The 23,975-nt window shown below is 43.9% G+C and overlaps 1 protein-coding gene across 1 annotated transcript in view; it reads left to right on the plus strand.

Annotated features, from left to right (window-relative positions):
* The window catches only part of SEPTIN7 (septin 7), a 67,092-nt gene extending 53,454 nt beyond the window's left edge, over positions 1-13,638 (plus strand). Inside the window, exons 10-13 of the mRNA XM_062179557.1 lie at positions 4,071-4,196; positions 6,706-6,841; positions 11,434-11,573; positions 12,577-13,638. Of these exons, the coding sequence (XP_062035541.1) occupies positions 4,071-4,196; positions 6,706-6,841; positions 11,434-11,573; positions 12,577-12,616 (442 nt within the window). The 3' untranslated portion in view covers positions 12,617-13,638. The remainder of the gene's footprint in view (positions 1-4,070; positions 4,197-6,705; positions 6,842-11,433; positions 11,574-12,576) is intronic.
* Positions 13,639-23,975: the final 10,337 nt, after the last annotated feature.

The following is a 23,975-nucleotide window of genomic DNA, read 5'->3' on the forward strand; positions in this document are numbered from 1 at the left end:
ATAAACAGACAAATAAATAAAATGCTTTAGGTTCTCTTGTTTTTCGTTGTTAAGATGTGTCTTCAAAAGAACTGAAAATGCAGCCTGCAACCTGTTTTGAAAGTATATATGTAGAGAATTTTAATACGTTTTAATTGCCATTGAATTCCCTGATTTTTAAATCTTCTGTGATGCTTGCCCAATACTTGACATGGTGATATTCTATGACTTTTTCTTCTGTATTTTTAAAATATCCAATCAAAGATACATTCCTGGGGCTGGCACTGTGGCACAATGGGTTAATACCCTGGCCTGAAGCATCAGCATATCATATGGGCGCCGGTTCGAGACCCAGCTGCTCCACTTCTGATCCAGCTCTCTGCTGTGGCCTGGGAAAGCAGTAGACAATGGCCCAGGTCCTTGGACCCCTGCACCCGTGTGGGAGATCCAGAAGATACTCCTGGCTCCTGGCTTTGGATCGGTGCACCTCCAGCCATTGCGGCCAACTGGGGAATGAACCATCAGATGGAAGACTAACACTCACTCACTCACTCTCTTTCTGTCTCTCTGTGCCTCTCCTCTCTCTGTGTAACTCTGACTTTCAACTAAATAAATAATTTTTTTTTTAAAAAAAGCTACAAATTGCTAAAATACTGTAGAAAGAAAGGGTAGTTATTTGAAGATATATATCCTGGCAGCTGGTGAGAGGGACTCCAGGATAAAAGTATTATAGAACAAATTAACTGTACCTACAAAAAAGATTTAGCACAACAAAGCAGCAACATTCATGTATGAAAATAAGGAATTTTCGGCCGGCACCACAGCTCACTAGGCTAATCCTCTTCCTGTGGCGCCAGCACCGGGTTCTAGTCCTCGTCAGGGCACCGGATTCTGTCCCGGTTGCTGGTTCCAGTCGAGCTCTCTGCTGTGGCCCAGGAGTGCAGTGGAGGATGGCCTAAGTCCTTGGGCCCTGCACCTGCATGGGAGACCAGGAGAAGTACCTGGCTCCTGGCTATGGATCAGCACGGTGCACCGGCCACAGTGTGCCAGCTGCAGCGGCCATTGGGGGAGAGGGGTGAATCAATGGAAAAGGAAGACCTTTCTCTCTGTCTCTCTCTCTCACTGTCCACTCTGCCTGTCAAAAAAAAAAAAAAATCAAAGTTACATACTACAAGAAAGATAGATATTTAATGTGCCTTTTGTCTTTTAAGGCAAGGGCAGATAATGAATATTACTAAATACTTGAAGAAAATATCAATAGTAATATTGCAGATGTCTAGAAATGAAATACCTAAGTAATGAAATCTGGCCAGAGTTAGGAATAGTTGTTGCTTCTGAGAAAGGCAAACTCAGAAAAGTATCCTTTTGATAATCAGGAGAACTGTGTGCTACAGGCAAAAAGAAATGGTCAGAAGAAAATGATTAAGATATTTTCAGGGTTTGGTAACAGGTAGAACAGAAATTAAATAGGGAAGGAAAACGAAAGAAGAGAGGAAAGAGCTGTGATATTAGCAGTGGGAAATAGAGAAAACAGATTGCTGGAACTGTGGGGAAACAGTTATTGCTAATTATCAGATTATGTTTAAGAATGGAAGAGTTGGGCCAGTGCTGTGGTGCAACAGGTTAAGCCGCTGTCTGCAGCATTGGCATCCCCTGTGGATGCCTGTTCAATTCCTGGCTGCTCCACTTCCAATCCAGCTTCCTGTTCATGCACTTGAGAAAGCAGTGAAAGATAGCCCAAGTCTCTGGGCCCCTACCACTCAGGTGGGAGCTGGGGATGGAATTCCAGGCTCCTGGCATCAGCTTGCCCCAGTCCTGGTCTTTGTAGCCATTTGGGGAGTGAACCATGAGGTAGAAGATCTCTTTCTCCATCTCTCCTTCTGTGTGCAATTCTGCCTTTCAAATAAAAATAAAATAAATCTTAAAAAAAAGAATGGGGCTGGCGCTGTGGCTCACTAGGCTAATCCTCCGCCTTGCAGCGCCGGCACACCGGGTTCTAGTCCCGGTCGGGGCACCAGATTCTGTCCCGGTTGCCCCTCTACCAGGCCAGCTCTCTGCTGTGGCCAGGGAGTGCAGTGGAGGATGGCCCAAGTGCTTGGGCCCTGCACCCCATGGGAGACCAGGAGAAGCACCTGGCTCCTGCCATCGGAACAGCGCGGTGCGCCGGCCGCAGCGTGCCAGCCGCGGCGGCCATTGGAGAGTGAACCAACGGCAATGGAAGACCTTTCTCTCTGTCTCTCTCTCTCTCACTGTCCACTCTGCCTGTCAAAAAAAAAAAAAAAAAAAAAGAATGGAAGAGTGTGTTGAATCTTAAAATCATAAAGTAAATCACATTTAATTAAATGTAAATACTGACTTTTATATCCTGAAACAAATCAGAATTGGAAAGTCAGAAGATTACTTTGGTGAAAGGGATCATCTTTAATTATGTTAGATGACAATGAAACAAATAGATTAACAATAAATTCACCTTATTTTATGCATCTTGTATTTCATTTTCTAAGTTACTCTTCTCTCAGGTCCTTTAATGATTTTTCAGTGAGGCAATGATGACATGTGATATAATAATTAAATTTTAAAAAGATTGTTTTATATGGTACAGGTGTTTGTCTTTATTTTCTGTGAATAGAAACTGGTAACACTAATTTATTCCAAAAAAGTCAGTGTTTTTCATATCTCAGCTTCAATCTCTATCGATTATTTTAAACTTCTTTATCTACTGTCTATAGTGAGTGTACAAAAGATAATGACCTGTTCTTTGTAATGGGAGTTTACAGTATAGTTCAATAGGTATTATGGTAACACTTGTGAAATATGCTGGCACCAAAAGAAAAAAAAATTAAGAAGGATGCATGATAACCAAGGACAAAAGGGTTGGAGTGTCTTTACTTTAAGGCTGAAAAGAGGGCTTCCAAGGCAGTGGAACTATTCAGAGAGAACAATAACAAATTGGAGTGAACAATTTCAACTACCAGATAGGCTAGGAAATGCTGCATGGCTCAACTGAAGTGGACAGTGTTAGAATTCTAGATGTAACTATTGTAGCCACAAGAGGGGATGAATATATTAAGGAAGAGAGTTTAAAATGCGCTGAGACTTATGAAAAACCCAGATTTAAAACTGGGGCTATAAACTGTCAGAGAACTATATGGAAATGTCAGACAATAGGAGCTCAATCAGAGTAATTGAATGTCACCTTTTATTCACAAAGAAGAGAGTGCTTCAAGGAGCTGGATTATTAAGTAACAGTAGATGCTTTCTGGATGTAAGGAAGGTTGAAAACAGTACATCTTTTGTACTTGTACTTTTTTGGCTCCTGGAAGGGATTTTTGCTGAAGTGGTAAAGATGGAAAAGAGAGCACCTGCAGGAGGTTCAAAATGGGATACCTGATGAGAAAAGGAAAGGTCAAATGATACAGGGCACTGCCATGCCATGTATATCACGCACAGTGCGTTGCTGAAGGATAGCTGTAGAGTAGCTCAGGTATCTTCAACACTTCACATTGTTAAAGAATGATGAAATAATCTCATGTATTGTGTTGCTTGTCTCCATGTATGGATTTTAACGTGATAGAAATGCTGTGAGCAGACATTCATTTACCAAATCCTATATTTGTGGAACAGGTTGAATAAGCAGAAATAAACTAAAATTCCCGAGTTTGAAAACAGCTTGGTACATTACTTGAAGTGTCCCCCATGTGTTAATAAAAATTCAGATATTACCTTAGTAATATTGCTAAAAGAAAAAGCAATATCTTCTAGGTTTTATGAGCTCCAAACTCTAGTTCCCTTCTCTAGTAAAATTACATATATACTACAAAGGTGAATGCTCTTAAAGAAAGGTCACCCTGCAAGTAAGAGCTTTGAGGGATTTTAAAATCTCATTTGAAACCCAGATTTCCATTGGTGTTGAGTCAGTACATTTTGTCTTAAGTCTGTTTTGAATATAAATGAAGACAGATGAAAAAGAATGCATCTTCCTTAAGGATAGTCCTTTGCTCATTTTAAGTCTGAAGTAGTTTTTTAAAGATTTTGGATTTACATCAAAGCCTTTTTAATAGGAGCAAACTCTTGCTGTTTGTTTATTACAGAACGCACATGCAGGACTTGAAAGATGTTACTAATAATGTTCACTATGAGAACTACAGAAGCAGAAAACTGGCAGCTGTAACTTACAATGGAGTTGATAACAACAAGAATAAAGGGCAGCTTACTAAGTAAGTATTTTTTTTCCCTCCAGAAAAGGTATTATTTATGTAATAAGTAATCATATTTTATTGTCATCAAATTTCTCGTGGCTACTCGGTAGTAAATTTGGATAATTTTTTATGCACATCAGTGAAATTTTTGTATTGTTAAGCTTTCTTTTGGCAGTTTTATATTTTACTGTTTACTTGTTGGAGGAATTATTGTACCATCTTGTTCCTTAAGTGAAAGATCCATGCATTCTCTTCTGGTCATTTGCCATCCATACATCACATAGTTAAGAGATCAAACAGCTCCTTTAGCAAATAGGGTTTTTGTTCTTGTTGAGGAAAGAGAATAGTTACTATCAAGATTTCTTAACGCATTTTACTTTCTCTTTAAATGAGAATAAACTTAGAGCTTCTACTTTGCAGGATGCTTCTCAAAGTAAACCATCTTGATAGGTTGTTTACTAGCAGATTATATGAAAATGAGAGAGGACCAAACAAAAGAAGTATTTAGTTGAAAGTAGTCTTGGTTACCTTCTCTGTTACTCTTGTACATTTCCAAGGAGTAAATTAGCTAGATGTATGGATTTCTTCTGTTGTTAAAGTGATGTTAGTGACTATTAAGTGTGTAGCTTTGTCCTCCTAAGCTCACGTCTCAAGCTGTGGTGATTTCATGACTAGGTAGAAGAGGTTAGTAAAGAAGCTAGTAGAATTCATGTTAACTATGCCCATGCCCTACTTTGCTTTTAGTAGAGATTGTTGAAGGTCATAACTATTACGAAAAGCTTGTAAATAAAGTACTTTTTAAAAAAGTTTTTAAGCTTGTTATTCAGCGACAGAAATGCGCAAGAGGGTGAGGGCTTTCTTTAGGGGAGAAAAAGAAGTCTAGAAATTAAGTTGGGTCCATACCAAGCAGAGAGCAGGCCAGGAGCAAGAATTTGGTTATGAGCAGCCACAGGTAGCTCAGCATGGGTAGCAAAGTGAAGGCAGAGGAGCAGGCCATGAGCTGTCTGGAGCAAGCATGTGGAGCAACAAAGGGCTAAAGTTCATTTATTGCTAGATATTGTCTGAAATTAAAGGATAATCCCAAAGGGTTAGTATCTAAATAATGAAAAAGATAAGATCTCAAAGTAGTTAGTTGTTTTTTTGAGGTAGTAAGCATTCCTTATAATGTAATAGAAAAATGTCCCCTCACCACTGCCACCCCCCCCCTTTTTTTTAAAGGTTTTTATTTATTTATTTGGCTGGCTTTAAATATGCTATAAGTCTTTGCTTTTTTGGTTCGTTTTGTTTTAGATGGAATCCAGTTGAAGGCATATATGAAATAAGCAGTTTTGCTATACGGAGATTTTAAACATTTAAATTTTGAATTAAAAGCAGATTTCAGAACATCACATCTGTTTCTTTAGTCTCCTATTTAAATAATAATTTATATGATTGCGTTTAAATAACCTGGTAGCTTTTTCAGGGGAAATTATTATGTGCTCTTTACAGGTACATGAATTATCTGTAATAATCATAAATGGGTTATTAGAAGTAAGAATATGTATTTAATTTAAAAATAGCCATAATTAAGGGCAGGCATTTGACCTAGTAATTAAGATGCCTGCATCCCATATTGGATTGCATGGGTTCAGTTCCTGACTCCAACCTGATTCTAGCTTTCTGGAGGAAGCAGGCAATGACTAGAGTGGTTGGGTTTCTGCCAACCATATGGGAGATCTGGATTTACTTTCCAGCTCCTGGCTTCAGCCCGGTCTAGTCTAGTCTAGTTCTGACACTTGGAGGCATTTGGAAAGTAAACCAGGATGGGAGATTTCTTTGCCTGGCTCGCTCTCTCGTATAAAAAAAAGATAACCATGATTCTCTCTGACATCTAATTTATTTAATAAATTTGCAGTTGAATTATTAGTCAAATTGCAGCTGTGTTGTTGGAGAATCCAAGTTGCTGAAATGTGCATATTCAATTACTTAAGACTATAAATTCAAAAATAGTTAACTAGGTTAATTTCTAGAATCTAAAATGCTTTTTTAGAGTAGTAGGAAAAAGTGGGCACAGTCAGACCAGTTTCAAAACAGTCACTGACACTGTCCAAGAGGTCAGAGTCCTCTTCCATTAACATGAGGAATAAATTATTAGGATCTCAGTCCCTTATACGTGGAAACTATTTCAACTGGCACTTTTTAAATATAATTTTAAGTATGCTTGGCTCAGTTTCATTTTCTGATTAATGGCTTAATTGGTAAAATACACTGCAGGTTTTCAAATGGAAGTGTTTTCTTCAAGGAAGGAAGGAGTTCTAGGTTATAAAGAATTCATTATCCCTTTGTATATTAAACTGAATCCATCTTCCGTGTCACTTGAAATAGTGTCCAAATAATTTAAAAATTATTTGAAACTTACTTTTAAATAGCAGAATGATGGAAATTTAATTGTGCATCTATAGCATCTCATTTGTTTTAATCAGCTGTTTCAGTTTTGTTACAGTTTCCATTTCTGGGTGTTTAATGATAACCTTAATGTTCACACCAGGAGCCCTCTGGCACAAATGGAAGAGGAACGAAGGGAGCATGTAGCTAAGATGAAGAAAATGGAGATGGAGATGGAGCAGGTGTTTGAAATGAAGGTCAAAGAAAAAGTTCAGAAACTGAAGGACTCTGAAGCTGAGGTAATCAGTCTGATACTCCATCACTTATACACAGTGTTCCTTTTAAAGTAATATCCTCGATAAAATTTATAGATAATACAGTAACTATACTTATTTTTAAAAAATGAATTTAATACCCTAATATATAGAATGAAGAGATAAAAGCAAGTACTGTGTTTATGTATGCTTCAATATATGAGTGCTTGGACATGGTGTACCACCTAGAGAAAAAGACTACAGCAGTCAGAATACTTACAGTGAATTAGACTTACAGTGATCAAGTTTGAAATATGAATAGTAAATAAAATTATAAACCATTCCATATATATATATATATATATAAGAAAACTAAAGATCAGAGTTTTGGTAGATGAGAAAACTAGTTATAGGATAATAGTAATTGATCGTATTTATTTGTATATGAATGAGAAAAAAGGAAAAAACCTTAATTGAATTAAGGACATGCCTGCATACATTATAAGCAAAGAAAATGGGGGGATATGCTAGTCTTTTCTTTTTATGTATTTGAAAGTTAGAGAGAGAGATCTTCCATCTATTGGTTCACTCCCCAGATGGATACAACAGCCAGAGCTGGGTCAGGTTGAAGCCAGGAGTTTGATCAGATAGTAGAGTAGCCAGGACTCCAACCTGGTCCTTGTATGGGATGCCAGCATTGTAGGCAGCAACTTAACCAGAAATGCCACAGTGCTGTCCCCAAAAGATACTCTTGTAAAGAAGTTGGGCTATATTTTACAATACTGTTTCAAAATAATTCCCAGTATCACAGCTTTGGGTGTAATACTGACAGGGCATCCCAGCAAATATATCTGCCACCTTGAGTTTCCCCTACATGTTGAGACCTTGTGGACAATTCCTTTAGTCAGTATGTGAGAAAAGAAAGAAAAAAGAAAAGATAAACTTAATGTAAGAATCCAGCGAACAATTGGTTTGATAGACATCTGAGAATAGTAGGAAGAAAACTATGAGTAAACTGAAGATGAACCAATTTCAATATGAATTCCTCTGAACATAAATTTGTTATCATAACTAAAAATTATAAATTAGTGAATTTTTTAAAACTTATATTTAATGAATATAAATTTCCGAAGTACAGCTTATGGATTACAATGGCTTTTCTCCCCCATAACTTCCCTCCTACCTGCAACCCTCCCCTCTCCCGCCCCCTCTTCCCTTTTATTCACATCAAGATTCATTTTCAATTATCTTTGTATACAAATGATCAATAAATTAGTAAATTTTTAATAGTAATATGGAATAATTTCTAAAATATCCTTTAACGATAAAATTTAATAAAATCTTGGCTGGCAATGTGGCATCAGCATCCTATATGGGCGCCAGTTCATGTCCCAACTGTTCCTCTTCTGATCTGCTAGTGTGCCTGGGAGGGCAGTGCAACTGCATGAGAGATCAGGATCAGCCTACCTCTGGCCGTTGTGGCCATTTGGGGAATGAGCCAGTGGATGGAAGACCTTTCTATCTCTCCCTCACTCTGTATCTAAATATATTAAAAAGACACATCTCTTCTGTTGTATCCTTACAGTTGATCTAATTGTATTTGTAATTGCTGCATAAAACACTGAAAGGTTTATTGACCGAAAATGTAACAAAATAATCCATGGAGTAAGTAGAGGGATTATGACCTGTACTTTTACCTACATGCACTCAACACAAAAGATAATTGGTTAGTTACAACACAAATGTAAGTTTGATGCACTTCAAAGCCTACTACTCAGCATAAAAAATAGGACGTTACCAACTCAGTTGAAGTCCTTTGTGCCTCTCTTTGTCTTCCTAGAAATAACTACTCTGAATTGTGTCTGTGTGGTTAGCCTAACTTTTAAAAATATTAACTAGAGACATTTTCTTTTCTTTTTTTAAGGATTTATGTATTCACTTGAGAGGCAGAGTTACAAAGAGAGGAGGAGACAGAGAGAGTTCTTCTATCTGTTGGTTCACCTCCCAAGTGACCTCAATGGCCAGAGCTGGGCCAACCCAGAGCCAGGAGCTTCCTCCAAGTCTCTCATATGGGTGCAGGGGCCCAAGCACTTGGGCCACCCTCCACTGCTTTCCTAGGTCATCAACAGAGAGCTGAATCGGAAGTGGAGCAGCTGGGACCCACACCAGCACCCATGTGGAATGCCGGCACCACACACAGAGGCGTATCCTACTGTGCCACAGTGCCGGCCCCTAGAGGCATTTTATTAAGATTTATTTATTTGAAAGGCAGAGTGACAGGGGAGAGACAGGGAAGGAGATCTTCTATCCACTGATTCATTCCCCAAATGGCCATAACAGCTGCGGCTGGGCCAGGCCAAAGCCAGAAGCCTGGTGCTCCATCCCTGTCTTCTAGGTAGCTGGCAGAGTCCCAAACACTGGGGCTCCCTTTCACTGGGAGCTAGATTGGCTCCCTTATGGGATGGGATGCCAGCCCTGCAGGTGGCAGCCTAACCTCCTGTACTATGATGCCTGCTCCCAGAGGCATTTTCTTATGTTCCTACTTTCTGATCTTTTCTTAGTAACTCTTTGCCTATCAGGAATATTTCACCTCAGATTTGACTCGTATCTTCTTAAACATATCTCAGTTGTTTTGTTTTATAGGAATCGCATGAGACATTTGCAGGGGGAATAAATATGATATCACTTTTGTGGGTTTACAAAATCAGAAAACAAATTATATCATGCAAATTCAAGATGTTAACTCACCAGTATAGTGAAATCTCTAGTAGAATGTAATTCCTTGACTCTTGAAGAGTTTTTGAATAGTCTTTGGTATTCAGCAAATTAGGATGTAATCTGTAGTTTTTTGTTTGAGAAGTAGAGTTAAAGACAGTGAGAGGGAGAGACAGAAAGGTCTTCCTTTTGTTGGTTCACTCCCCAAATGGCTGCAACGGCCAGAGCTGGGCCAATCCAAAGCCAGGATCCAGGTGCTTCTTCCCGGTCTCCCATGTGGGTGCAGGAGCCCAAGGACTTGGGCCATCTTCCACTGCTTTCCCAGGCCACAGCAGAGAGCTGAATTGGAAGAGAAGCAGCTGGGACTAGAACTGGTGCCCATATGATATGCCAGCACTGCAGGCGCAGGATTAACCCACTGCACCACGGCACCTGCCCCATAATCTGTTTTCTTGTTTGTTTGTTTTTTTGACAGATAGAGTTAGAGAGAGAGAGAGACAGAGACAGAGAGAAAGGTCTTCCTTCCATTGGGTCACTCCCCAAATGGCTGCTTCGGCTGGAGCAATGCTGATGCAAAACCAGGAGCCAGGTGCTTCCTCCTGGTCTCCCATGAGGGTGCAGGGGCCCAAATACTTGGGCCATACTCCACTGCCTTCTCTGGCCACAGCAGAGGGCTGGACTGGAAGATGTGCAACCAGGACTAGAACCCAGTGCCCATATGGGATGCTGGCACTGCAGGTGGAGGATTAACCAAATGAGCCACAGCGCCCACTGTTTTTTTAATTTGTTGATATTTTCTTCAGAAATTGATGGATACTTAATTGAAAGTATTTATCTAATGATCTGTTACATTTAAGCTCTTGTTTTCTGCCGTTATTTTACATGAGTGTTTCCTACTTCTCATCCAGCATTCTTTTGTTTTTCTTTTAGATTGATTGATTTGAAAGAGTTACAAAGAGAGAGAGAGAGAGAGAGGTAGAGAGATCTTCCATCCCTTGGTTCGCTCCCCAGATGGCCACATCCACCAAGGCTGGGTCAGGCCCAAGCCAGGAGCCAAGAGCTTCTTCCAGGTCTCCCACATGGGTAGCGAGGGCCAAGCACTTGAATCATCTGCTGCTGCTTCTCTGAGGCCATTAGCAAGGAGCTGGATTGGAAGTGGAGCAGCAAGAACACAAACTGGCACCCATATGGGATGCTGGCATCACAGGTGGTGGCTTTACCCATGACAGGACAGTCCTGGCCCCCTCATTCAGCATTCTTTATTAATCCTCAGCACAGGAAGGATAACCTGCATTAGAGTCATAGGGGCTTGTTAGAAGTTTTGAGTTTCTAGTCTTAGCATCTAGAGATTCTAATTCAGTACATCTGTGTGAAGACCAGCTTTCTCTATTTGCAATAAGCACTCTGGGTGACTTATATGAAGCCCAATGTCTGAGAACCACTACATTACAGAAATCAGAAGACCTTAGTAGGATCTTGTAATTCTTAGGTCCTTAACCACCTGCTTTCTTTACATCTGTCTTGGCTTTCTGAACTTGGAATTAAGAGACAGGTTTTAGTCTTGTCTGCTCTGGCTAGTGATCCCATCTGTTCAATGCAAGCAATGATGTCTTCCTTGCCAAGCCTCCAATGTGTTAGTGAATACAGAAAAATGAGGTAATTGTCTATTGTACAGTGCTACACAATTGTAAGTTTGTTGTATTTTTGTTCCTATTTCCTGAGATTATTATCTAGGGTCTCTGGCCTATAGGCTGGCACGTCCTGCAGTAGGAGGAATCTTCCACAGTTTTCTCCAGGTGGTACTCTGAGTTCTAACAGGGTGACTCAGTGTTCATTCTCTTAACATTAGTATACCTGGATGAAATATAATTCTTCGCTGATTTCCTAAACCATTTTATTTTATATGTTATGCTGTGATTTAGCTCCAGCGGCGCCATGAGCAAATGAAAAAGAATTTGGAAGCACAGCACAAAGAATTAGAGGAAAAACGTCGTCAGTTTGAGGATGAGAAAGCAAACTGGGAAGCTCAGCAACGTATATTAGAACAACAGAACTCTTCAAGGTAACTTAATGTTAGAGTCCTAAGAATTGGGTGTAGTAATGTTTGAAAGACTTATTTTCCTATTTATTATAAAAACATCAGAATGACATTTAAAAAGTAATTATCATACATCCCAAGCATAAATATCTCCATGGATGAATATTTGTATATATAGACGGATGCAGTGTGTGTACTGTAACAATATTTTTTTCTGTACATTTTCCATGACTTAATCTTCTTAATTGCTTTAGCAGCTTCATAACATTCTCCCCAGTTAACTCACCATAATCAGTTTCTCATGATGAACCATAATGGTTGTTTTCAATTTGGGGCCCTGTAGAAAGCACTGCTATGGAGATCTTTTATACATTTAGGGAAATATTTTAATTGTTTTGGAATATGTCTTTAGGGTAAAATCCTTAAGATAAAATGCTGGATATTCAGTTTCTGATACAGCGAATGTCACTTTTTCTTAATTTATGTAAAAAAGTAATATCTATTCCTCCTTTTCTCATTAATCTAATTTAAAATGGAAAAGTTGTATCCCTATTAGAATTCTGTAATTTATCCTTCTAAACACTTTGAAAATTAGACATTTGTTCTGTAATACTTTCCTAACACTATCCTTCTATTAACTTTCCCCCTAGACAAAAGGGAAATATGTTAGTAAAAGCAAATGCACTTCAGGATGCAAATAACAGTAGAGGAAAAGGACCCCGTACTGGATATCAGTTGATCTTTTTCATTTGTGTATTTCATTTGAGAAGAATAATATAATAAAATTGGATTTTGTTGGGTTTTCTTAACTTCTTACCCTGGAATTTTGTCAAGTATTTGTTTTCTAAGAAAATGCTATTATAGTTTAGCATTATCTTCATTGTTTATTTCTTGTAATTTTTTTAAAAATGAAATGAGGTTTGAAAATCCATTGTAGTTGTACTTGGGTTAGCTGTTGCTACCACATTTTGTCTTTCATAATTTTTATGTGGTCATTCATTTTGATTTTTTTCTTTCATTCATTCAGAACCTTGGAAAAGAACAAGAAGAAAGGGAAGATCTTTTAAATTCTCTATTGACCACCAGTTACGTATTAGTTGCCAATAAGCCAGCTTGGACATCAGTGTTTGTTGGATCCGTTTGACCAATTTGCACCAATTTTATCCATAATGATGGATTTAACAGCATGACAAAAATTATTTTTTTGTTGTTCTTGATGGAGATTAAGACACCTTGAATTGACTAGGGTGTTACGTACTTGGAAAGTAACAGCTCTAAGTACCTTTCTTTTGTTTTTTCTTTTTTTTTTTTTAATTAAACAGATGTCTTCAATTTAATGCAAGAGAACATTTTACTGTTGTACAATCATGTTCTGGTGGTTTGATTGTTTACAGGATATTCCAAAATAAAAGGACTCTGGAAAGTTTTCATTGAGGATAAATTGCCATAATATGATGCAAACTTTGCTTCTCTATGATAATTATAATACAGAGGTTCCATTCAGTGCAGCATATACAATAATGTAATTTAGTCTAACACAGTTGACCCTATTTTTTGACACTTCCATTGTTTAAAATACACATGGAAAAAAGAAAACCTATATGCTTACAGTGCACCTAGAGCTTTTTTATAACAACCTTTTTTTGTTTGTTTTGGATTCTTTAAATATATATTATTCTCATTTAGTGCCCTCTTTAGCCAGAATCTCATTACTGCTTCATTTCTGAAATAACATTTAATTTAGATATTTTCCATGTATTGGCCCTGCTAAAATAGAAAGTAGCATCTTTCATAAGGTAGGAACCAACAGGGAAACTTTCCTTTTACTCCCTTTTTACAATTTATGGTAAGTAGCAGGGGGAAAATGCATTTATAGATCATTTCTAGGCAAAATTGTGAAGCTAACGACCAACCTGTTTCTACCTATATGCAGCCTCTTTATTTGACTAGAAATGGGGAAAATGGCCTCTTGAAGAGAAAAAAAAAAAAAAGCCACCGTTCTGCATTTAGCTGTATTCATATATTGCATTTCTGTATTTTTTGTTTGTATTGTAAAAAATTCACATAATAAACAATGTTGTGATGTAAAGGAGTGTGAGGTCTTAAGTATTCTACAGTTTGGTATATATGAGTAGAACGTGTTTGGGAAGAAACTTTTCGACTTGAATTTGTCTCCTCCACAGTCATATCTGTGAATGCATATTTGCCCTTTCTCTATTACTGCCTCTCATTAATATGCCTGTTTCTCTGAGGACAATTTTCATCTCATTCAGACTAGGCATAGGCTCAAATCTGTGGAAACTGATTTTTTGTAATAATGGAAAGAGGTTAGTGTAATTTTCTTTTTATTAATGTCAAGTGATATAAATCTTAACATGCTTTAAGTATAATTAATACAATTCAGTGTATTACTTTAAAATGTTTTAGCACATCTGTTTACCTTTTAAAATTAGTCATCCAAATAGAAAGAAAGAATTCTGATTAGCCAGTATTTGTTTATTTCAGAGATTGAAATATAGATAAATTAGTATACCTACTGTTTGTTCCTTTTTAAAATAGTTTAAAACTTTAAAGCATATTGGAAAATCATTCCTATTATGGAGTTTTGCCTTTGCATAAAAATTCATCCCAGGAAACTATTTTTAAAATAGGTTTTGTGGATCATAGAAAATAATGATTTAGGCCGGCGCCGCGGCTCAATAGGCTAATCCTCCGCCTAGCGGCGCCGGCACACCGGGTTCTAGTCCCGGTCGGGGCACCGATCCTGTCCCGGTTGCCCCTCTTCCAGGCCAGCTCTCTGCTGTGGCCAGGGAGTGCAGTGGAGGATGGCCCAAGTGCTTGGGCCCTGCACCCCATGGGAGACCAGGATAAACACCTGGCTCCTGCCATCGGATCAGCGCGGTGCGCCGGCCGCAGCGCGCTACCGCGGCGGCCATTGGAGGGTGAACCAACGGCAAAAGGAAGACCTTTCTCTCTCTGTCTCTCTCTCTCACTGTCCACTCTGCCTGTCGAAAATAATGATTTAGTGGAGGTAGACATTTGGCATAGTGGCTAAGATACCATGTGGGACTCAACCTTATCCCATATGGGTTTGAGCACCAGCTCCACTTCTGATTCCAGCTTCCTGTTAGTGTGCCTCCTGGGAAGCAGCAGGTTTTGGCTTGAGTACTTGGGACTCTGCCACCCAGATGGAGTTCCAGGCTTCTGACTTAAGCTTGGCCCAGTCATGGCTGTTAATGGAATTTAGGGAGTAAATCAGCAGATAGAAGGTTCTGTCTCCTTCTCTCTTTGTCCTTGTGTCTCCCTTCTCCACCCATTCCCCCACCCAATAAATAGAGATTTAAAATAAAAATATAATTTAAGAATAAAATGCTCATTGATTTATGGTGGGATTATAACCCTATCAACCCATCATAAATTGAAAATTTTACAAATCAAAACTGCATGTAACACATACAGCCTGCCAAGCAGCACCACACAGTGTAGAGTATCAGCTGCTTCTCCTCTTCACTGCATGGCTGCTTGGTAGCTGGAGCTTGCCTCTGCTGCCCAATCTCATCATCATAAAATATAAATAACTAATTCATACTGCTGTAAATCGGGGACTGCCTGTACTGTAACACCATTTATCCTTATTTGACAATAAGCACTAGTTAAAAATTATCATAAAAAAGTTTTGTTAATCCTTAAATGAAGGCCAGAATCAAGTTTAGGAACAAATAAGTAGCAGTGGTTTTGTTGTTATTTCTTTGCTGTTTGTTTTTCCTGTTCAGTGTTAAGGGAAATTAAGTGGGCACTTTTTACCAAAAAGCTTTGGTTTCAGGGAGTGGAGATCAGCCTCTTGAATTTAGAGAATGAAGAATAACAGTTTATATAGACTGTCCGCCTTACTGGTGGAGTACTGCTTCTGGAAAAGTTAGTATTAAAAATTCTGTGTATTGGCCGGCGCCGCGGCTCACTAGGCTAATCCTCCACCTAGCGGCGCCGGCACACCAGGTTCTAGTCCCGGTCGGGGCACCGATCCTGTCCCGGTTGCCCCTCTTCCAGGCCAGCTCTCTGCTGTGGCCAGGGAGTGCAGTGGAGGATGGCCCAAGTGCTTGGGCCCTGCACCCCATGGGAGACCAGGATAAGTACCTGGCTCCTGCCATCGGATCAGCGCGGTGCGGCGGCCATTGGAGGGTGAGCCAGTGGCAAAAGGAAGACCTTTCTCTCTGTCTCTCTCTCTCACTGTCCACTCTGCCTGTCAAAAAAATAAAATAAAATAAAATTCTGTGTATTGAGATAAATTTGTAAGATACCTTTATTCTGCCACTCTGAAGAAAATTTTCACAAGTCTTCATCCACGTCCTGCCAGGGTTTTACTTGAATCTGATACAGGACTTCTAATGACTGTGCTGAATCTCGATTCTTGACTCCAGGCTTTTGAAGTATCTTGATGACTATTTATACTATATGACCTGTGGATTTCCCAGAATAGCTGTTATGATCTTTCATCACTCATGAAAAATTCAGGAAGGCATAGGAAAGAGCAGCCTATAATAAGCACGGTGGGGTGGTGTCTGTTGTCCACCATCACTGATGTTGTCTAACTAAAGCATCTCCTTAACTATGATTTTAGATCTGCTAACTGGCTGACCCCTTTACTGCATAGGCTGGTAGAATTTTGCTGCCACCTAGTGGCATGGGATGTAATTGTTTCCTTTGCCAATTCGCTGGTGACTGGTGACTTTGATAATGAATTTGGCTTAAAGCTTATTTCTGTGTAGTTCAGATTGTAATGTTGAAATCTCAATGGATAGATTCATTCCTCTTGGACTCATTAGCTGGTGTCACATTACCACCTGTACGTATTGATTCTACTGTACCTGTCCTACATTTTTACCCTCTTAGAAAAACCGATCTAGTAATGGAAGCCAGGGTGTATAGAAGGCCAGGAGTGGGGGAGGGAGGGAAAAATGAGGAAAGATGGCATGATGACCATGAATGCAGCAAGAGCAAAATGTTGATTTAGAAAGCTACATAGCCTGATCTTGTCTCCTTATTTTCAGCATGTATCCTTGATAATAGGAGTCAATAAAAACTAAATGTACTACTATACTGTAAACACTATGAAACACGTTTATGCTTTTTTTAAAGAAGAAACATTTTCCTATTTACTTGAGAGGCAGAGGTAGAGCTCCCACTTACTGGTTTATTCCCAAATGTCCATGACAGCCTGGGCTGGGCCAGGCTGAAGTCAGGGAACTCAGTCTGGATCTCCTACATGGGTGGCAGAAACTGCCTCCCAGTGTCTGCCCTGGCAGGAAGCTGAGTCTGGAGCTGGGAGTTGAACCCAGGTACGCAGATGTGGGTTGGTGTAACTACTAAGCCAATTGTTCACCCCTGAAACAACCCCAAAAAGAAAAAAGTTAGCATTCTGTTCCCAAGCCCCCAGCGAATCATCCGCACTCTCTACTTGGGTTGGTCCAGGTAGTGTGTGAACAGTTTGTAATTGGATGCCCAGGGAAGGCGCTAGAGGAGATACTGCAGCATCCTAGTTGGTGGGGAAGGAGAATTTGTCTCCCACTGCAGTGAATTGAAACTGATAAATATCAAAGCTTGCAGATGTAAGCAAAAGCCCTGTCTGAGGGGACTTCAGAAAATCATGCAAGAAAATGGGATTAGAAGATGTTGATTTTCATGCAAAAATTTTTGAAGTCCATGAATATGAGGAATCATCCAAAAAGTTTATAGAAAATGTGTATTATGAAATGCATGGGTTTCAAATTTTTTTTTTTAATCAAAATGAACTTAGCTTTTGAATCCTATTTTTCACTACCTTTTTGAAATACCTCCGTACTTCATGTAGAGTTTTTTCCGTATCCTTGTAATAACAGCTAGCTACCTATTGCACACTTACTATGTTCCCGACAGTAGTAGTTTTATCAGTATTATCTTCATCTAATCCTTAGTAGATAACTATCTTCCTTATACAGATATGGAACCCGAGCTTTGGAGATTTTCAGTAACTTACCAGTAGACAAGTGGTGACACACAGAGCTGGAGTTCGACTTATCTTGGTGACAGCAGGACCTGTTCTGGCACCAGGTCTGTTGTTGCCTGAGCTGTGTGCTGTAGAACCACTAGCACAAGCAGATGCTCACTGGTGAGGGCAGTCCTCTGGGCACCAGGCAGCCTGGAGTAGGAAACGTGGCTTCAAATCTCACTCTATTTTTCCTTCCTGAATGTTGTTTCCTCTGCTATCAAGTCAAGCCTGCCCCTCCTTCCTGGTTAGAATTAGGAGTACATTGTGACCGCACAGGTGAAGGCGTCGGGACCTTGAGTGTCTTAGGGCTGATGGCAGTGAGGATCTGCTAGGGCTGTGACCAAAAACTGTCCCAGCTACAGGTGATGATTCATTGCCAGTGCGTGTGCAGAGCACCACGAAGAGCCCCTGGACCAACGCTGTACACAGAGCGCTCAGAATTAATGAAGCGTGTTTCCGCGTGGAAGGGACACAGCCCTGGTGGGCAGGGGAAGGCGTGAGTGATGGGAGTTAGAGGTTCTCTGAGGAATGCTGAGGTGGGTTTCAGTCTCTTGGGTGGAAACACTGCTGCTTTCCAGCACACTTTGTTCCCAGGCTTTGGGATTCATCCATAGAACGTTCAAAGTTTGGGAAGAATGAAGACTATTCTTGGCCTGAATATTTGGCCTGGGGGTGCTGGGCCCAGCCAAATGGCTTTGTATCATCAAAGGGTCAAGTGACAGGAGAAGGAGCCCTGTGCCAGGCACTCAAGAGGGCAGGCTGAAACCTGAAACCTTGCTGGCCACACAGACTCGGAGTTGGTGGACCTGTCCAATCTGATGGCACTGAAGTTTTCCCTTGGGTAGGGAGAGGGGGAGCAGAGGTCTGTGAAATGTGGCATTTAGATGGGAGCAGGGGGGCCGCGTGGCGAGTCAGCACCGACAAACTTTTCTCTCCCTCTTCAATGTGATTGTACAAACCTGTGGCTTAGTGTTTTCCAAAAACAAAACGAGAACTAATACTGTTACCAACATTTCGGGTTGAAATCCTCCTTAGACCTCTGGTTGCTGGCCATAGGTGCCAGGAACTCAGATTGGCATTTTCTTTTCTGAACTTCTGCCCCATTGGAGCCTAACCAGACCCCCTCCCTCCTACTCAGGTGCTTGGAAGGTGGAGTGAAGCCACATGCTGTGGCTTCTCCCCTCTTGTGGGATTGGCCTGGTAACAGCTCCTGTTCCGAACTCCCAACTCTTCAGTTTGTGCTGGAGGAGGCTGAGTTCCCTCCTGCCAGCTGGGAGGGAACAGTGTTGTGTTTAGATAGTGTGCAAACTGGGAAGAAAGCCTGTTGACCTGGTCACGAGACCTCACTTGGAAGTTTGTGGGAAAGGAACAGAACCAGCAAAGTGCACCAGGTGTTTGTGGAGTACCACCTGCTGTGTGCACGGGCTGTCAGTTATGGCTCGGGGCATCCTGTGACAACCATTGAACCCTGGGTAAAAGCCAGCGGACTTTTCACTGCCCGATTAAAACAGGATTGGTTACCATTGTTGCAGAACACGTGCCTCCCAGTTCTAGCAACGGTAACATTTGAGCCACACTAAAGCTGTAACAGTAACATCTGTTCTCTCAGCTTCTCAGGTGATGGGCAGGTGCGCCCAGCACTTGGCGGGCTGGTTCTCGCTGGGGAGTGCTTTTTGTGACCTGGTGGCAGCGCGATTTCTCAGAGTGCTGCTGCTGCTGCAGCGCAGCTTGCTTCCCTCTGGGGGGGCTGTACAGGAGCCGGAGGACCATGTCACAGTGAACATTTCTTGTACAGGTGTTTCCACGGACCAGATGTCCCCACTGGCCAGATGTAGGCCTCTGTGGACATTCCTACAGTGTGGTGACAGAGGAGAGAGCGGGGTCTCTCCCCCTGCTGTAGAGTTTGAAGACTCCAGGGAGGACCTGCAGCGGCACCAGTGTGGAGGGCGGTACAGACATGGTCAGTGAGAACCGCGGGAGTCGGCACCCCTGCTGCCCTGAAAGCTGGTCTCCCCCAGGGATCCGGGTCAGTGAGGCGCCTGGGCCTGTGAAGTAACTGGACTGACCCCTGCCTCACGCACCGGTGAGTGTAGCAGGCGCTCTGCCTGTGGTGGCTGTCCGTCTACACCCCTGCTGCCACACCCTGGAACCTGGACCCTCGGGAGCTCCACCTGTCTCCGTCCCTGCTCAGCTGGGATGTAGGTGTGGCCAGATGAGTCCAGAGCCCTCCAGCCCAGGGCTGGCTTCCTGTTGGTACCCACCACTCGTCGCCAAATGCCATTTCCCAGGTTCAGATTTTTAACAAGCTTTTTTCCTCCTTTGAACTTTCCATTTGGGCATGAGTTCAGACTTAAAAATGCTTGCCAGGAGTGTACTTTTTTCCTGAAGCATGTTCCAGTCTTGCAGCTCTGATGTGTCCCTTATTTAAATACCTAGGGGCGCATTTCCTAGAAGGAGGACATGGGCGAATGTAACAGCCCAGTGAGCAGCACAGGATGACTCAGGGCTCTCGGCAGAGCCCACAGCAGTTCATGTGTTCACGCTTACAGAGCTGGAGTCTTGCCTTACGTCCCTGTGCCCCCAGCCCCACTGTTTTGGAGTGAATCGCCAGACTCTCTGTGGGTAGATTGTGTGGAATCAGCCGTGGGGTCTAGGGACCAGGCTCCCAGCCCTTCCCTCTCCGCTGCGTAAGGTAGCCACGTTCACTCATTCCTTCCTTCTTCCGATCCGACCTCTGAGTGCGGGGTCGTCGCAGGGTCACGGAGAAGGCACAGGCGAGCACCTGCCCAGCATGGGGCACGCCGCTGCCTGGGGCTCCGCTGGCCGGGAGCCCTTGGCCTCTGACAGCAGGGCCACACCGTCTGCAAAAAGGCGGTTTTGGTCGACATTTGCTTTCCCTTCTGCGATCCCGGGAAAGGCCCAAACCCTCAGGGTCTGGTGCCCACATCCTCTGTCCCGGGCGGCGCTGGGCCTTCCCTGTGTCACAGGGCTCCCGCGTTCCGCAGGAGGGCGATGGAGCCCCAGGCCCAGCGGGGCGCGCCAGCGGGCTCCTCTGCGCCCCCTGGCGGCCACCGCTGTGCAGTGCCCTGATCCCCAGAGTCTGCCTAGCCCCGGAGACAGCGGCCTTCTCTCCCACGTCATTCTGCAGGCGATTTGGTTTCTGGAGTACCCCAGCGCCTGCTACCTTTTTAGATACTTCAGAAAATGTTGTGATATTGTTACAAAAGAGAGAGACACTTGAAACAGAAGTGCACAGCCAAGCATAAAGAACACAGCAGTTCAACAGTTAACAGCACCGCAGGCGTAGGACACGCAGCACCCAGCTCCTTGCTGCGTGCACGCCCAGGGAAGGCAGGGCCCACAGCAGCACTGCGTGTGCGTGGGCACGGCAGCCGAACCAGGTGTCCTTCAAAGGATGAAGGCGCAAGGAGAAGGGATGGCTCCATGCGATGGAATTTATCCTGAACAAGGGTCGTGGCGCAGCACGTTAAGCCGCTGCCTTCCATTATCAGAGTGCTGTAGGCGGCAGCGGTGGCCACGTGCTTGGGCCCCTGAGCCCACCTGGGAGACCTGGAGGGAGCTCCTGTTGCTGCCACCTGGGGAGTGAACTAGTGGACTGAAGATCTCTTTCTCTCTTGTCTCTCCGTCTCTCTCCGACACTCTGCCATTCAAAAATAAACAAACATAATTTAAAAAGAAATGTCGTGGAGCAGCTAGGTGCTGCAACGCGCACAGACCATGGCAATGTTATGCTGCAAGTGCAAGGGCAACCCCGTGTGACTCCACAAACCCAGGCTCCAGAACAAGTTCAGCAGAGGTGGGGGGTGGGGGCAGGAACCTGGAAGCCACGGCTGAACAGGGGCAGAGCGGATACCAGCTGTTGGAAATAGGGGCCGTGGTTGTTCTGAGCAGCGCACTTGGGAGCTGGTTAAGATGGCAGAGTTTGTGTGGTGTCTGTTGTGCCATAATAAAAGACTTATAAATGGCACTCGTTAAGTTCACCTTTCTCCGACCCTTCTCTCCGAGGTCAGCGGCAATTGAGTGGCTTCTGTGGGGTTGTGCACATGGAAGGCACAGGATTTTAGCTGATTGCAAAACCAGGCAAGATCACCCAGGGCCAGAGCAACCTCCCTCTACAGGGCCAGCAGACCCCTGGGTGTGGAGGCCCCAGCGTGCACACTCTTGCCTCTCCCTGGGAATGCCACTGGTTAGTCATAGACTTCCTCTTTCTTTCCTGTGGGCATCTGACTTTGGCCTGGGGTCAGCCTGGGTCTTGGGATGCTGGCCCTAAGCCTTCCCCCACAGTGACTGGGACAGCACCTGGTCTAGCCCGGGTCAGCACAAGTAGAGGGTGGCTTCCCAGAGACCCCGCCCTCCTCCTTGGGCCATTGTGGCCACCTCAAGTGCAGGAACCTTCCGCCTCCCCCTGCCAGCCCCTGCCCAGGCCCTCCCCTCTGGAGGCACGAGCTCCCCCTCTCCCTCCCCCTCTCTGTCCACCAGGCCCCAGGGCCCCACCCCCTCCCTTCCCAACCTTGTGTGCACTGCCCAGCAACCTGCTGACTAGAACTCCAAGGACTCGGTAGGGAAAAGCCTGAAGTTGGCTTTAAAAAGAAAAAAGATACCAGATTACTCCCCATGGGAAAACAGGATTTTGTTGGGCTTCTTTGCACCTGATAACAGTTGTTGTTTATTGTCATTTGGAAGGTAGAGGTACAAAGAGTGAGCTCCTCTCTGCTGAGTCGCCTGCAACAGGCAGGGCTGGGCCAGGCCAAAGCCGGGAGCCTGGAACTCCACCCCGTTCCAAGGAGCCGACTACTTGAGCCACCACCCGTTGCCTCCCAGGGTATGAGCAAGTAGGAAGCTGCAAGTGGAGTGGAGCCAGGACTCAGACTCAAGGATTCTGATATGGGATGTGGCATCTCAGGCAACATCTTGACTACTGAGCCAACACCCACTCGTGTTTACAGTTTGAAGCTGGTTTTATTTTGGGTTGGATGGGTGGGGAGTGAGGGGTGGGACTGCTAAGCTCCACAGGGCTCCAGCCTCTCCACTTCTTGACTGTGGCCCTGCCCAGGCTGCATGGTGGCTGTCTTCTCCCTCCTGCTTCGCACTCACTCTGGTGGAGGTCTGAGAAGAACCAGGGAGAGTGGGAGGTGGAAGGGCCCTTGCACCTGCGTCAGGGGAGACTGCTGTCTGTGGAATGGGGCGTGCTGCAGCCAGAGGATCAGGTGGAAACAACTGGGGGGCCAGGGAGCTGCAGACCAGCGTGCAGGAGAAGCTGGGATTGGGGTCGGCAGAGGGAAGAGGACAGGTCACCCCAGGGCTTCCCACTGGGCCTGGTGGTCAAGGGCAACCGGCAGGGCCCTGGCTCCAGACACTGGCCTCTCTTCCCAGTATCAGCCTGGCCAGGCAGACATGGAGATGGGCATTAGGGGTCCCCAAGGACCTCCCCAGGTCCCTGGGCATGGGGGCCTGTCCCTGGAAAAGGCAGTCTCAGCTGGGTTTGACATTGAGTTGTCACCGCAGCTCTTTTGGATACTTTAAAAGCCTGTTGACGATGTCCGGCAGGAGGTCTGGTTATGGGAATGCAGTTTGGGTGGGGACCTGTGCTCCTCCACCCCATGCCCTCCCCACTTCTCCCCATTTAGAGGAGCCTGTGTCTGAAAATGAGGGGGTGGGGTCAGAGCTAGAACTGGACTCCAGCACCTCCTTGGAAGAGCTGGGGCTACAACGGTCTGGCCACCAGGGGGCAGTGCTGCCCCAGCGTTGGGTCCTGCCCGTAGCATAGCTCTTGACTTCACCACCTGCCGAGGTGGGGAGCGCTCCCAGGGCTGGATGGAAGGTTTGGGTTGGTCTGAAATACAAGACATTCTGAAGGCCGTGAACTTGGTGCAGGTGCTTGCAGTAGCAGAGGGGAAAACCTGGCCTGGGGTAGGGGTTGGGAAGCATGAGAGCAGGTCAGCTAAGCAATAATCCTCCCGGGTTACTCCAGAATGTTCTGCCTGCCCCTCCCAGGGGAAGTTCTCGACACCTTGCTCTGCCAAAACGCTGGATGACCCCTTGTGGTTGTCCTTTCCCGCACAGCCTCCCGCCTTCCTTGGGAGGGGGGCCAAACTCCTTCAGCAAACACTGACAAAAACTCCAGTCACCGGGAAATCAGTGGCCTGCTCCCCTTGCTAGCAGCTAGACCTGCTGGAGTTGGATGTCCAGCAGTGGGCAGCCACCGACACACTCAGACACGCCCAAGAGAGAGCCCCGTGTGCTCCTGGGGTCTCCCACCCACCAGGCTTGCGTTTGACTCTCTGCTCCCACTTCTTTGTGGCCGAAGTGGCCTGTTGCGTGCGCTGACTGTGCTGTCGTGGAAGCAGGGACACCTGCTGCATGTGTACGTCCAAGGTCAG

The sequence above is a fragment of the Lepus europaeus genome, chromosome 20 (genome assembly GCF_033115175.1).
Source record: "Lepus europaeus isolate LE1 chromosome 20, mLepTim1.pri, whole genome shotgun sequence".
NCBI classification, from domain to species: Eukaryota; Metazoa; Chordata; class Mammalia; order Lagomorpha; family Leporidae; genus Lepus; species Lepus europaeus.